Source organism: Micromys minutus (genome assembly GCF_963924665.1).
Source record: "Micromys minutus genome assembly, chromosome: 10".
Taxonomy (NCBI): Eukaryota; Metazoa; Chordata; class Mammalia; order Rodentia; family Muridae; genus Micromys; species Micromys minutus.
In genome coordinates this window covers 60,681,036-60,692,921 of record NC_137979.1, presented here as the reverse complement: position 1 = coordinate 60,692,921, position 11,886 = coordinate 60,681,036, and the positions used below count along the sequence as shown (strand labels likewise).

General features: G+C 51.0%; 1 protein-coding gene across 2 annotated transcripts; it reads left to right on the top strand.

Moving 5' to 3' along the window:
• The first annotated feature begins 3,232 nt into the window (after positions 1–3,232).
• FDXR (ferredoxin reductase) lies at positions 3,233–11,684 on the top strand. 2 transcript variants are annotated; one of them, XM_080922890.1, is made up of 12 exons: positions 3,233–3,367; positions 3,991–4,094; positions 7,533–7,628; positions 7,830–7,952; positions 8,064–8,177; positions 8,473–8,574; positions 9,396–9,503; positions 9,751–9,835; positions 9,962–10,161; positions 10,241–10,412; positions 10,962–11,132; positions 11,286–11,684. In XM_080922890.1, the coding sequence occupies exons 1-12, from the start codon at positions 3,289–3,291 to the stop codon at positions 11,390–11,392; spliced, it is 1,461 nt and encodes a 486-aa protein (XP_080779016.1). In that variant the 5' UTR covers positions 3,233–3,288; the 3' UTR covers positions 11,393–11,684. The 2 variants fall into 2 exon arrangements, with proteins under 2 accessions (XP_080779016.1, XP_080779015.1); XM_080922889.1 differs by having other exon boundaries at positions 11,262–11,684.
• The last annotated feature ends 202 nt before the right edge of the window (positions 11,685–11,886 follow it).

The following is an 11,886-nucleotide window of genomic DNA, read 5'->3' as shown; positions in this document are numbered from 1 at the left end:
GTGTGATACTCTGGGGATGAGTGAAATTGCCCCTGTAACCCACCACCTTCAAGAAGCCTGCAGTCCAGTGTAGGGTATCAAACTGCACTGGCCCTACCCATGCAAGATCAAGCCAGCGAAGATTAGAGCATAGAGGTGCATCTTAGTTGTGAAGAGACACTATGACCACTCTTACAAAGGAAAACATTTAGTTGGGGCTGACACACTTCCTCCAACAAGGCCACACCTCTTAATAGTAACCCCCCTCCCCCACCCTCCCCCCTCCCCATGAGCCTATGGGAGCCATTTTCATTCAAATAGCCACAAGGGGAGAAGAGTTTACAAGCCCCTGCTGCTGAGGTTTTACTGACAATTGATATAAATTTTTCTGGGGCTAGTGAGTCAGTTTTCTTCAAGGGTGTGGCTCCTGGTGAGTCCACCTTGCCTTGAGTATCTAGGCAACAACAGGAACTGGATTCAGTGGGTTATTAAAAAAAAAAAAAAAAAAAAGAGGTTGCAGTTGTGGGGTTGGGGGAGAAATGGGGAGTGAATAGTAGCAAATATATAAATTTTTCTTCAAAAAATTAATAAAAATATATTAAAAATGAACATGGTAATGTCCCAATAAAACTTCACTTATAAGCAGATAATTTTCATGTCACAAAATGTTAACTATATTACCATTTAAGATGAATCAGTGGTTAAGAGCACTTGCAGAGGATCAAAGTTTAATTCCCAGCACCCATGTCAGATGGTTCAAAACATCACGTAACTCCAGCTCTGGTGGTTCCAAAGCCCTCTGATCTTCAAGAAAGCAGCCATGGCAGAGAGATTTATATATAAAATATATAGTTTATATGTGTAAACTATGATGGTGCAATGATGGTGCACAATCTTAATCCCAGAATTTGGGAGGCAGAGGCAGACAGATCTCTGTGAGTTCGAGGCCAGCCTGGTCAACAGTTCCAGGACAGCCAGGGCTACACAGAGAAACTCTGTCTTAGAAAACAAAACAAAACAGCAAAGTCTTGCTGGAGAGATGGCGCGGTGGTTAAGAGTATGCAATGCTTTCTTCAAAGGTCCTGAGTTCAATTCCCAGCACACACATGGCAGCTCACAACTGTCTCTTGCCATTTTCTGGTGTGCAGATGTACATGCAGACAAAATATCCACATATATAGGTTATATAAATAAATAATTTATGTAGGCCTGTGGGCAGCATTTAGCTTACTTACTAGTCTTCTGGAGCAGTATAAGACACAATGACATATTAGAGAATAATATTTACCTCTCAATAAGAAAGTGGTAGAGCTGGTCAATGGTGATAAAGCCTTTGGTCTCAGCACTAGGGAGGCAGAGGCAGGCAGATCTCTGTGAGTTCAAGGCCAGCCTGGTCTACAGAGTGAGTTCCAGGACAGCCAGGACTACACAGATAAACACTGTCTCAAAAACCAAACAAACCTAAAACAATAAAAATGGGGAATGATCAGTAGAGCAGGGGATTCTGGGATACTCACTGTGTTCCAGTTCTCAGTCTGGGTGTGGATCACATTATTATTATTATACCTTACAGTCTCATAACCCATCAACTATAGGCATAATGTATGCACTTCTCTGTATGTTAAGCTTCAACTAAAAATAATCTTCATTTTTGTTGCCGTTCTTTTGTCTTCTCTCTGTAGACCAGGCTGGTCTTGAACTCACAGATCTGCCACCGCCTTTGCCTCCCAAGTGCCATGGCAGCCTAGCTAAAAACATTCTTAAAATAGTGTCAAAAATATAAAACAGGGGAAACTTCTGGATTATTAAGATCCTATACAAGGCTCCAACAGAGCAGCCTAAAAGTCGAAATGGACTCACTCACCATGAAGTTCATCAAGCTGACACTCAGCCATTAATGCATCTGGCCCAAGAAATCCAGATTAGAGTCAGGCCGGTCAGGCCAGTTTCAGTTGGTATGACAACATTCCCACTTACCTCTCACAGAAGATGTGGCATGCTGTTTTGTGAGACCAGGCATCACTCTGTAGCCCAGACTGTCTTTGTAGCTGAATTATGGAATAGAAAATTCAGCTAGGGGGAGGGGTGCAGTTAAAAGGTAGAGCAATTTCATAAGTCCCCGGGTTCAATCTTCACCAAGAATAAATAAGAATCAGATGTTCTGGGGATGACAGTCTTCCACGAAGAACCCTCAGAGAAGCACTGGGCTTGTCTGGTCAGAGGTGACAATGGATCCTGCCCTTATTCTAATCATATTTTTGGTGGTGTGATAAAACCCAGGGTCTTGTGCACATTAAGCATTCTACCGTCCTTTTGCAGAAAATATTTGTGGATTGGCAAGAGGGTAAAGTTGCTTTCCCCAGGCCTTAAATGAGTCTGATACCCAGGAACTCACGTAGAATAGAGAAACAAATTCTCTGACTACCTCATACCACGCGAACGCTGTGGCACGGGTACGTCGGTCCCATAAATAATGTAAGAAAATATATACATGTAAAAAAAGACTTTGAGAGATATTTTTTAGGTATTTGCATCAAGTTTCTTTTAAAACATGGAATATGACCGATTTACCTTGATTACTGAGCTTTTAGGGTGTCCCTTAAGGTACGGTCTCACCGTTGGACTAGGGTTGAAGGTCGGGCTCTGTTCTCAGTGCCAAAGTGGAACCTCTTCGCGTGTTTTCTCCCCCATAATGGGAAGAAAGTGACTAGAAACAAGCTCTTGAGAGTTTAATACTTTTCCTGCTCTGGCACGCACAGCAACTGTTTCTGGACATATCAGTTCAACATTCAGACTTTAAAATCCAGGACCGCAGACTACGGAACACGACAGACTTCCGGGCCCTGGTCTCCTGATTGGCTGATACAAAAATCACTCAAGCAGAAAGATACCCTATCAAAAGGCAACAGCAACGATTATGCGTCATCAGAGAGCGGCAAGCTTTACGTAAAGTAACCTCCTTTCTAATTGGCTCGTTTCTTCAAGAGCAACTAAAACAGCACAGAGGATTCGCGTTTCTTCAAATCTAGACTTCCGGCATCTGAAGGGACCAGGAAGACGGGAGAATTTGTTAAGCTTTTGAGGGTTGGACGTCCTGGGGGCGGGGCCTTAGTAAGGTGGGGCGTGATTTTGGGGGGGCGTGGTTATTTCGGAAATTGTGGCGAAGTCTCAAAGTTGAACTTTCTAAACGGGAGGCGAGGTTTGGGGCGGGGCTACAGTGATGGGCGGGTCCAGAGGAGTCTCTCGGGCGGGCTGCAGGACCTGCGCTCAGCACTAAGCTGTTTCCCCCGCTGGTTGCTGTTCTCACTTATGGCTCCTCGCTGCTGGGGCTGGTGGCGCTGGTCAGCATGGCCTGGGGTTCGGCTGCCTCCCTCCAGGAGCACTCCGAGTAGGAGCAGGGATTTTGGGGCTGCACCAGGGCGAGGGGAGGCCTGTGATCAAGAGTGGGGGACAGAGTGGGGGTTCCGAGCAGAGTTGAGGCAGGGCTGGAGAGGAGCAAAGCTGAAGGTGTCTACTCTTGCGGGGGGGGGGGGGGGAATGGTGTAGAGGGGACGGTCTGTGCAATGAGATGTAAGGCGTCCTTGGTAAGACAGTAAAGGCTGAAAGGATAGACTATGAGGTCTTTATATACGAGGTGAATGGAGGTGACAGGCAAATCTGAGGTGAGGATATGAACAATATAGTTTTATGGGGAAAGAAGGGATAGGGAAAAAAAAGCAAGATAGAAACGTGATGGGGATATGAAGATATGAGGTTCCCTGTGTGGAATCACAAGAAAAACTAAGTGCTGTGCAGGACAGCTTCGGGGACTAAGGGGGTCTGGGGCAGATTGTCGTTATTGTTCGTGGGTGAGGCATGAGGTTCTGGATAAAGGCAGCTCTGGCATTCAGATGAAATGGTGATGCTTTGAGGAACAGAAAATTTTAATTGCAGGTGAGGGGGAAGGGCAAACTGCAGTTAGACAGATTTGAGGTGGTAGAGTGTTGACTTGCTTTCCCCTGTTCTGCCTAGCCCCAGGCTTCTGCCAGCGGTTCTCCACACAGGAGAAGACCCCTCAGATCTGTGTGGTCGGCAGTGGCCCAGCTGGCTTCTACACAGCCCAACACTTGTTAAAGGTAAGTAAGTCACTCTCTCCAGCCTCATTTCTTGCCCCAATTCTGGGGGTAAGCTCTCTGGTTTGCCTGACATGGAAGGGGCTTCCGACGCATGTAAGCTGTGTCCTTTCTACCTGATTCCCCAGGTGTCGCTGAAGTTCTCAGCTGTGAGAGAAATGTATTTGTCCCATGGATGGTGGTCAGGGACAGATAGATGGGCTGCTGTCTCCTGCTTTGCAGGGAAAACTTTTCAGGGATAGTTTCATCACCAGCATTTTACATTTCAGGGCCATCTTGTCTGAAGCTTTGTGGCCTCCCTACAGCCACAACCCTCCCCATGCCCAATGTTTCCCATTAAAGGCCAAGGTCTCAAAGCTTTTGGTATTAGTCTTGCCAGACAGGGCCTCAAGGCTGCCAGATGTACTGAAAACTATCTCGGACCTTAAAGCAAAAGAGGAAGGGTGGGGGACTGCAGAGAAGGCTCTGTGTTTGCTGTCTCACAGAGGACCAAAGAACGAGAATTGAGTTCCCAGCACCCACACAGTAGCTCAAACCTCAGCTCCAGGGAACCCAGTATCTTCTTCTGGTCTCTGGTTGGCCCTTTATTCTTGCACATACGCAACATGCATAACTAAAAATAACAAAATAAGTATTTTTAAAAAGTAAGGGATACCGAGATTGACTGAGACGAGACCGTGTCTGAACTTTAGAGGGTCTTGTACTACCAACAGGACAGAAGAAAGGATGGCGATTATATTGATAACACATGCAGATATTTGAAAGGCAGAGTGACCCAGTGGCCTGAGGGTCTCATGGGGACCTCTGACTGAGAAGTGACTGATGCATGACTCCACAGCTACATTCAGTGACATACACAGGTCAGCATGATCAGAAGCTGTCCCCTTGAGAATGTACATTTGTGATGCACTGAGGACATGTGTGGGTTTCGGCAAACTCCCCGGCCCTGGTGTGAGTCAGCCTGGAGTGCAGGGCCACTGATGAAGGATAGCCTGGACTCATGGATGGAGACTCAGGGGATAACCTGGGCTCATGGATGGAGGCTCGGGAGTCCTCAGGGTTGGAGTGGGTAGGAATTATATGGACAAAGACTAGAAGAAAGAGAGTGGCCCCTGAGCCTATTCCAGAAGGTCATTGAGTATCTGAGGGGTAAAGAAGTGAGAGCCCAGATCATAAAGTACCTCGAAACCCCTGACCACGTTGTAGGCTTGAATGGCTTGCTTTGAGCACTCCTCATATCCCCGGCTGAAATAAGCATTTCTGGGTCCAACTCAGATTTAACCAAACTCTATGATTGGGACTCTCAGAATCAGCCATCTTAAGCAGACACTTTGGAGGGGGGTGGGATTCTGACACTCACAGATACAGGAAACAGGCCTCAGTGAATCATCTCAAGCAAATGAGGATGGGGAGGTGAGGGAGGATGTCGAATGTTAAGAGTGAATACCACTCTTGAAGTTCTGAGTTTGGTTCCCAGCACTCACAACAGGCAGCTCACAACCATCTGTAACTCCAGGGGCTCTGAGCACATTTTCTGTCTCTTCGGGTGCCTGTACTTATGGGCATATGCCCCATGCCCACATACAGGCAACTTAAATAAAACAGATTTAAGGAAGGAAAGACAAGAAAACTCCCATTAGGGATTGAACTCAATGATAGATGGGCTACTTCCCCGGCCCATTCTTCATTGGGAATGTTCTCTCTGATGGGTAGACTTAAGGGCTGTTTGCCCAGAGAGGAAGAGAGTGGAGGAAGGGATGAGCACCAAAGAGGTCAGAGTGGAAGGGGAGGCTGAGGGCTGTGACTGGAGCTCCAGGGATGGAGGTGAAAGGAAACATGGAGATACAGGGGAAAGGGCAGGGGACAAGGAATGGGCTTTGACGTATGGAGTGAGGCATCCTGGATCTCAGATGGGAAAAGAGATAGGGGGAGGGGAGGGGAGATAGAGAGGTCACATCAGACCTAAAGGATTCAAAGTCACAGGAGGAAGTAGGTAAGACTTCCCTAGGACACAGTGAGTATGTGTTCAGAAAGAACAGGGGCACTTCAGGGACTGTCCATCTTAGGAAAAGGGCCAGAGAAGCAACAGTTGACAGGAGGAATGAAAGGAGGTTTCTTGGAAGGTGGGTCTGTGTGTGAGATCAGGGCTACTGTGGAGAAAGGCTGGGAGAGAACCTCCTGTCCGGAAGGGAGACTTCCTCTGCGGCGGGATGGAGTGGAAGATGGAGAGGTTGTGTCAGGGATGGCCAGCAGGCTAAACAGTGTGAACTCTGTCCTGTGACCCTGAGAAGCACGGAAAGGCCTTTAAACAAGAAAAGCCATGGCTGTGAGGCTCCTGAGTGAGTCCAGGGTGAGTCCTCACACTGGAGGAGCCGCAGGCTGAGCTCTAGAGCATTGCTCAGCCTTGAGTGTGACCCAGAGGGACAGGACATTCTACTGCACAGGACTTTTCCCCCATGACACTGCAGTTAGCGGTGGGACTGAGCTTGGCTCTGTGGCTGTGGACGTCATGGTGAAAGTTCGCCATAGCTTCAGTTCCCATGGAGGCCACTTAGGGGCTAGCCAAGGACAAAAGGACAAAACGGGCTAGAGGGGCTGGACTTAGGGCAGGCGGTAGAATAGCAGAAAGGAACATCTGGACGAAGGCCATGGGAGATAGGCAGGAACTCATCCACCTCGAGTCCTCCTGAGCTGAGTGGAAGAAGTCAGGGCAAAGGTCGGTGTTACCCTGACTACACTCTTCCCTGACTCACCTTCCCCAAGGCCTCTCCGTTCACAGAGGAGACTGAGGCCCAGGGTTGTTCTGGGACTTACCAGGCCCATGCCATTGGCGGTGGCAGAGCCAGACCAGGCTTGTTTGGTTAATTCCAATCTTATACCTTCCCTAAACCCTGCAATGCGCCTTAGGAGGACAGGTGACATGGAGCAGCTGAAATAGCCAGACTGTTTTTCTAAAGCTGGGAGTAGTCCCACTGCCACTCCACTCTGTTCCCACATGTCCCAGCTGTGCCCCCATTTTCTCTGTCCCTACATGATCCAGCTGTGTCCCCATTTTCTCTATCCCTACTCCCCATCTCTTTTTTAAAAAAAGAGTTATTTATTTACTGTATATAATAAGTACATTGTAGCTGTTTTTAGACACACCGGAAGAGTGCATCAGATCCCATTACAGATGATTGTGAGCCACCATGTGGTTCCTGGGATTTGAACTCTGGACCTCTGGAAGAGCAGTCAGTGCTCTTAACCACTGAGCCATCTCTCCAGCCCCCCTACTTCCTGTCTGATCCCTGTCCCAATGGCATGATCTGAGGACAGATGATCACACGGCCATCATTTCATGAAGGTCTTGGAAGGTCTCCATCCTACCTTCTGTCTTGGGAAGGGTGGCCCTGTAAGGGCCCAGCCTCCCCCTTGAACCCACCAGCTGTGTTTCTTCCCCAGCACCACACCCGGGCCCACGTAGACATCTATGAGAAACAGCTCATGCCCTTTGGCCTGGTGCGCTTTGGTGTGGCACCTGACCATCCTGAAGTCAAGGTGGGTGTCGCCTGGTGTGGAGGGTGGTGTTGGAGACAGTAAAGAGGAGGGTAGAGAGGCTCCCTGACATGACAGAATGACCCTTGGCTCTCTGTGATGGGTCCCAGGCTCCATTCTGGGGATCAGGGCTGAGCATGGGACTGGCGTGCTCTCAGGAGCTACCCTACCTTCTAATGTTCCTCTCCCCATGCTGTTGGGCAGAATGTCATCAACACGTTTACACAGACAGCCCGCTCAGACCGATGTGCCTTCCGAGGCAATGTGGTGGTGGGTAGGGACGTATCAGTTCCAGAGCTCCAGGAAGCCTACCATGCTGTGGTTCTGGTGAGTGCCTACGTGGAGGGGCGTGGCTATGATAGGAGGGGCTGCTGGGAGGCAGGAGGCTGGTGCTGAGGCCTTGGGCATGCATGGGTGGTGGCCCGCATCTCTCCTCAGAGTTATGGAGCCGAAGACTACCGACCCCTGGAAATTCCTGGCGAGGAGCTGCCTGGAGTGGTCTCAGCCCGGGCCTTTGTGGGCTGGTACAATGGGCTTCCTGAGAACCAGGAGGTAAGTTTGAGGGGTATCCCCGCTGCTTCCGTCTGGAGTCAGAACACCCCCGAGGTGTTTAGATTTTGAGGTCAAGACAGTGAGGAGAAAGCTGAGGTTGATGTGCGATGTCAGTGACTGAGTCAGATCAGCTGTGGAGACGTTCTGTGAGGCTGGGGGAAAGGGAAGTGGGGTAGAGTGGACTGCCTAGGGAACCCCAGGGGACACAGCAGACATGGCCTAAGGTGTCTGCAGATGAGATTAGCCTTAGAAGGACTGAAGATAGGGACACCTTATCAAGACCCTTCCCTTCCAGTTGGCGCCGGATCTGAGCTGTGACACAGCCGTGATTCTGGGACAGGGGAATGTAGCTCTGGATGTGGCCCGGATCCTGCTGACCCCACCTGAGCACCTGGAGGTGAGGGGTCAGTCAGAGGCTGGAGGGATGGAGGTGGGCACACACCGAGGAAAGAATGCTCCTGCCGGTGGGATTCGGGTCTCATCCCCCTCAACAGCCCAGGGCAAGATACCTTCACACCTCACGGTTCCCTGGGCATTTACATACATACTCTCCTGTTTTGGGACATCTAGACTGACTTCCAGCTAGTTGAGAATTTACATTCTTGGCTCACATTCCTTCTGCTAAGAGGTCCTCCAGGCTGTCCTGTGTAGGCGTCCCTTCTGCCATATGGGCTCAGCCACTAGTTGCCTTTGCTTTCATTCCGTACGTAGCCTGGCTTCACAACTGCAGGTTTACAATGATGAGATTCGATGAGTATCTCTCTCCCCACAAAATAAGAACTATGTAAGGTTCCAAAGTAGCCTGTTTAGCTCACACAGACCGTTCTTGTCTGTTCAGCTCCTTGTCCTGTTCAGGACATGTGATAGGCTGTCAATAAAACCTTACTGGGTGGAAGCGTTTTCCTGAAGTACTGTTACCTAGGAGCCATTTGCGGATTGGCGTCGATGCTCTAAGTGGCCACCAGGGGGCAGTAGCGGTATAGGTTTTGGGCTGATGGTTTTCTCTGAATCAGAATGGGAATGAGACCAACTAGCTTTGAAAGTCCCCTTTTCCAAGTCAAGCCCTCCCTCCCCTTCTTTTGAATCAAGGTCAAATATATAGCATTGGCTGGCCTGGAACTCACTGTGTGGATCAGGTGGCCTTGAATTCACAGAGATACACATGCCTCTGTCTCCTGTTCCGCTCTGCCTGGCACTAAGAACCTCCTTTTGTGCCAGAAAACAGACATCACAGAGGCAGCATTGAGGGCCCTGAGGCAGAGTCGGGTGAAGACTGTGTGGATAGTGGGCCGGCGTGGACCCCTGCAAGTAGCCTTCACCATTAAGGTACTGGGTCCAGAAGAGGAGGAGCCAGGGTTCTAAGTAAAGGTTTACACTTCATGTATGTTGGAGTTGCTGCAGAGCCCTTGGGGGTAGCTATTTCCCTGGATGAAACTGGGGGGTGGGCAGGGCCCAAAGGCTGTGGTCTTTCCCCACACTGCTGTTGGTCTCTCCCACTAGGGCTGAACTCTGGTGGGCCCAGGAGTGCTCAGTGCTCTGGACCTGACCTCCCCCCTTACCCCATCCCCTCAAGGAACTTCGGGAGATGATTCAGTTGCCAGGAACCCGGCCCATTTTGGATCCTTCAGATTTCTTGGGCCTCCAGGACAGAATTAAGGGTGAGGGGCCAGGTCCAGCCCCCCCCCCCCCGCATCAACTCACAAGATGGGGATGTCTTAGGTTAAATAAGGCTTGGGGAAGGGTGACCATAGGGACATCCCTGTAATATTCCATGTTGCTGACAGATATCCCCCGTCCAAGGAAGCGGCTGACAGAACTGCTGCTTCGGACAGCCACCGAGAAGCCAGGGGCAGAAGAGGCTGCCCGCCAGGCGCTGGCCTCCCGATCTTGGGGCCTCCGCTTTTTCCGAAGCCCCCAGCTGGTGCTACCCACTCCAGATGGCCGACGGGTAGCAGGCATCCGCCTGGCAGTCACCAGTCTGGAGGTGAGTCTCATGCTACCCAGACTTCCCCTTTCCAGGCTTCCCCCATCCGGCCTGGTGTTACCCACATTCTCTCCAACAGGGTGTTGGTGAGTCCACTCGGGCAGTGCCCACAGGAGATGTTGAGGACCTCCCTTGTGGGCTGCTGCTGAGCAGCGTTGGATATAAGAGCCGCCCCATTGACCCCAGCGTGCCCTTTGACCCCAAGCTTGGAGTCATCCCCAACACTGAGGGCCGGGTTCTGAATGTACCAGGTGAGATGGTAGGCGAAGGCGGGGCATCTGGGTACCATTCGAGGCTGGAGTGCCAAGACCATGCAGTGTACACTGATGTGGTCTGAGACACAGCTCTTGAGACAGGCCCCGTTCTAGATCAGAGCCCTCACTCCCCCCACCCCCTAGGCCAAATGCTCAGGCAAGCTGAGACGTCATTCAGTAAAAGTTTGCTGAGGCCTTCCCTGGGCCAGTGCTGACACTGGCGGGAGATCACCCCACCCCCCATCTTTGGGAAGCATCGTCGGCTCACTCATGTGTTCCTCCTGTCCCCAAGGAGCGGCTCTTCCACACGGAAGCTGAGGAAGAGAGGGTGGTGTGCTACAAGACTCCCTCATGGGCCAGGCATAATGGCTCACACCTGTGGTCCTAGCACTCGGGAGGCAGAGGAGGCAGAACTCTGAGTTTGAGCCCAGCCTGTGTGATCTACGGGGAGACGTGGAAGAACACTTACATGTGTATGTGTGTATAGTTGGGGATGCAGATTTGCCAGGCAGTGTTTAGCCATGCTCTCTCTGTTGCCCTTGTCAGGCCTCTACTGCAGTGGCTGGGTGAAGAGGGGACCCACAGGTGTCATCACCACAACCATGACAGACAGCTTCCTCACCAGCCAGGTGCTGCTGGAGGACCTGAAGGCAGGGCTGCTGCCCTCGGGCCCCAGACCGGGCTATACAGCCATTCAAGCCCTGCTGAGCAGTCGAGGTCAGAGCCTAGTGCTGAGGCATGGGGGTAGGGTGGGTGGCTTGCCTCTGGAACTTTACCCTTTGGGAGGAGGGCCCTAAGGGGCTGAGAGGAGGTGATGGCACTAGCCCATCTTCCTGTCCGCCGCAGGGGTCAGGCCAGTCTCTTTCTCAGACTGGGAGAAGCTGGATGCCGAGGAAATATCTCGAGGACAGGGCACTGGCAAACCAAGGGAGAAGCTGGTGGATCGGAGAGAGATGCTGAAGCTTCTGGGGCACTGAACCTGGACCCCAGCCTGGACAACGTGGAAGAAATAAGCTTTGCAAGAGGCGGGGCCTGAGGCCATTACAGTACTGCCTGCCCTGGCTTGGAGGCCGACCTGTGGCTTTCCAGGGGCCCCTGAGCTCTGCCTTCAGCAAGTTGACCTCCCAGTGTGGGTTTAGGCCAAGGAGGGAACCTGAAGCTAGGGATGGATGGAGTTACAGACTGACCCTACTGGTCCTGCTTCCTTCCTGCTGGAGGATGGAGGGCCTCTGGAACTGAACACGGTGGAAATAAAACAGACATGCCCAAGACCCGTGCTTAATGCCTACGTTTTTTTGGGGGGGTGTCACTTTCTGGCCCCAGTTTGCCGATGGCTGTCATATGGAAGTAAGGGAACAGATCCTTGCTCAAGAGTCTCTTGGGGACAGCCTAGATGAGGTGGGGTGGGGGCATGCACCTACCCTCCCTTTCCTGTCTAGTCTCTGCTGCTCTGGCCTCTCAATCCCCAGTT

Excerpts from the sequence above, each read along its gene's own strand:
- FDXR (XM_080922889.1), top strand. The coding sequence starts at position 3,289 with ATGGCTCCTCGCTGCTGGGGCTGGTGGCGCTGGTCAGCATGGCCTGGG. Across the intron at positions 9,504-9,750 it reads AAGTAGCCTTCACCATTAAG|GAACTTCGGGAGATGATTCA; the intron begins GTACTGGGTCCA and ends CATCCCCTCAAG. Across the intron at positions 9,836-9,961 it reads CCTCCAGGACAGAATTAAGG|ATATCCCCCGTCCAAGGAAG; the intron begins GTGAGGGGCCAG and ends TGTTGCTGACAG.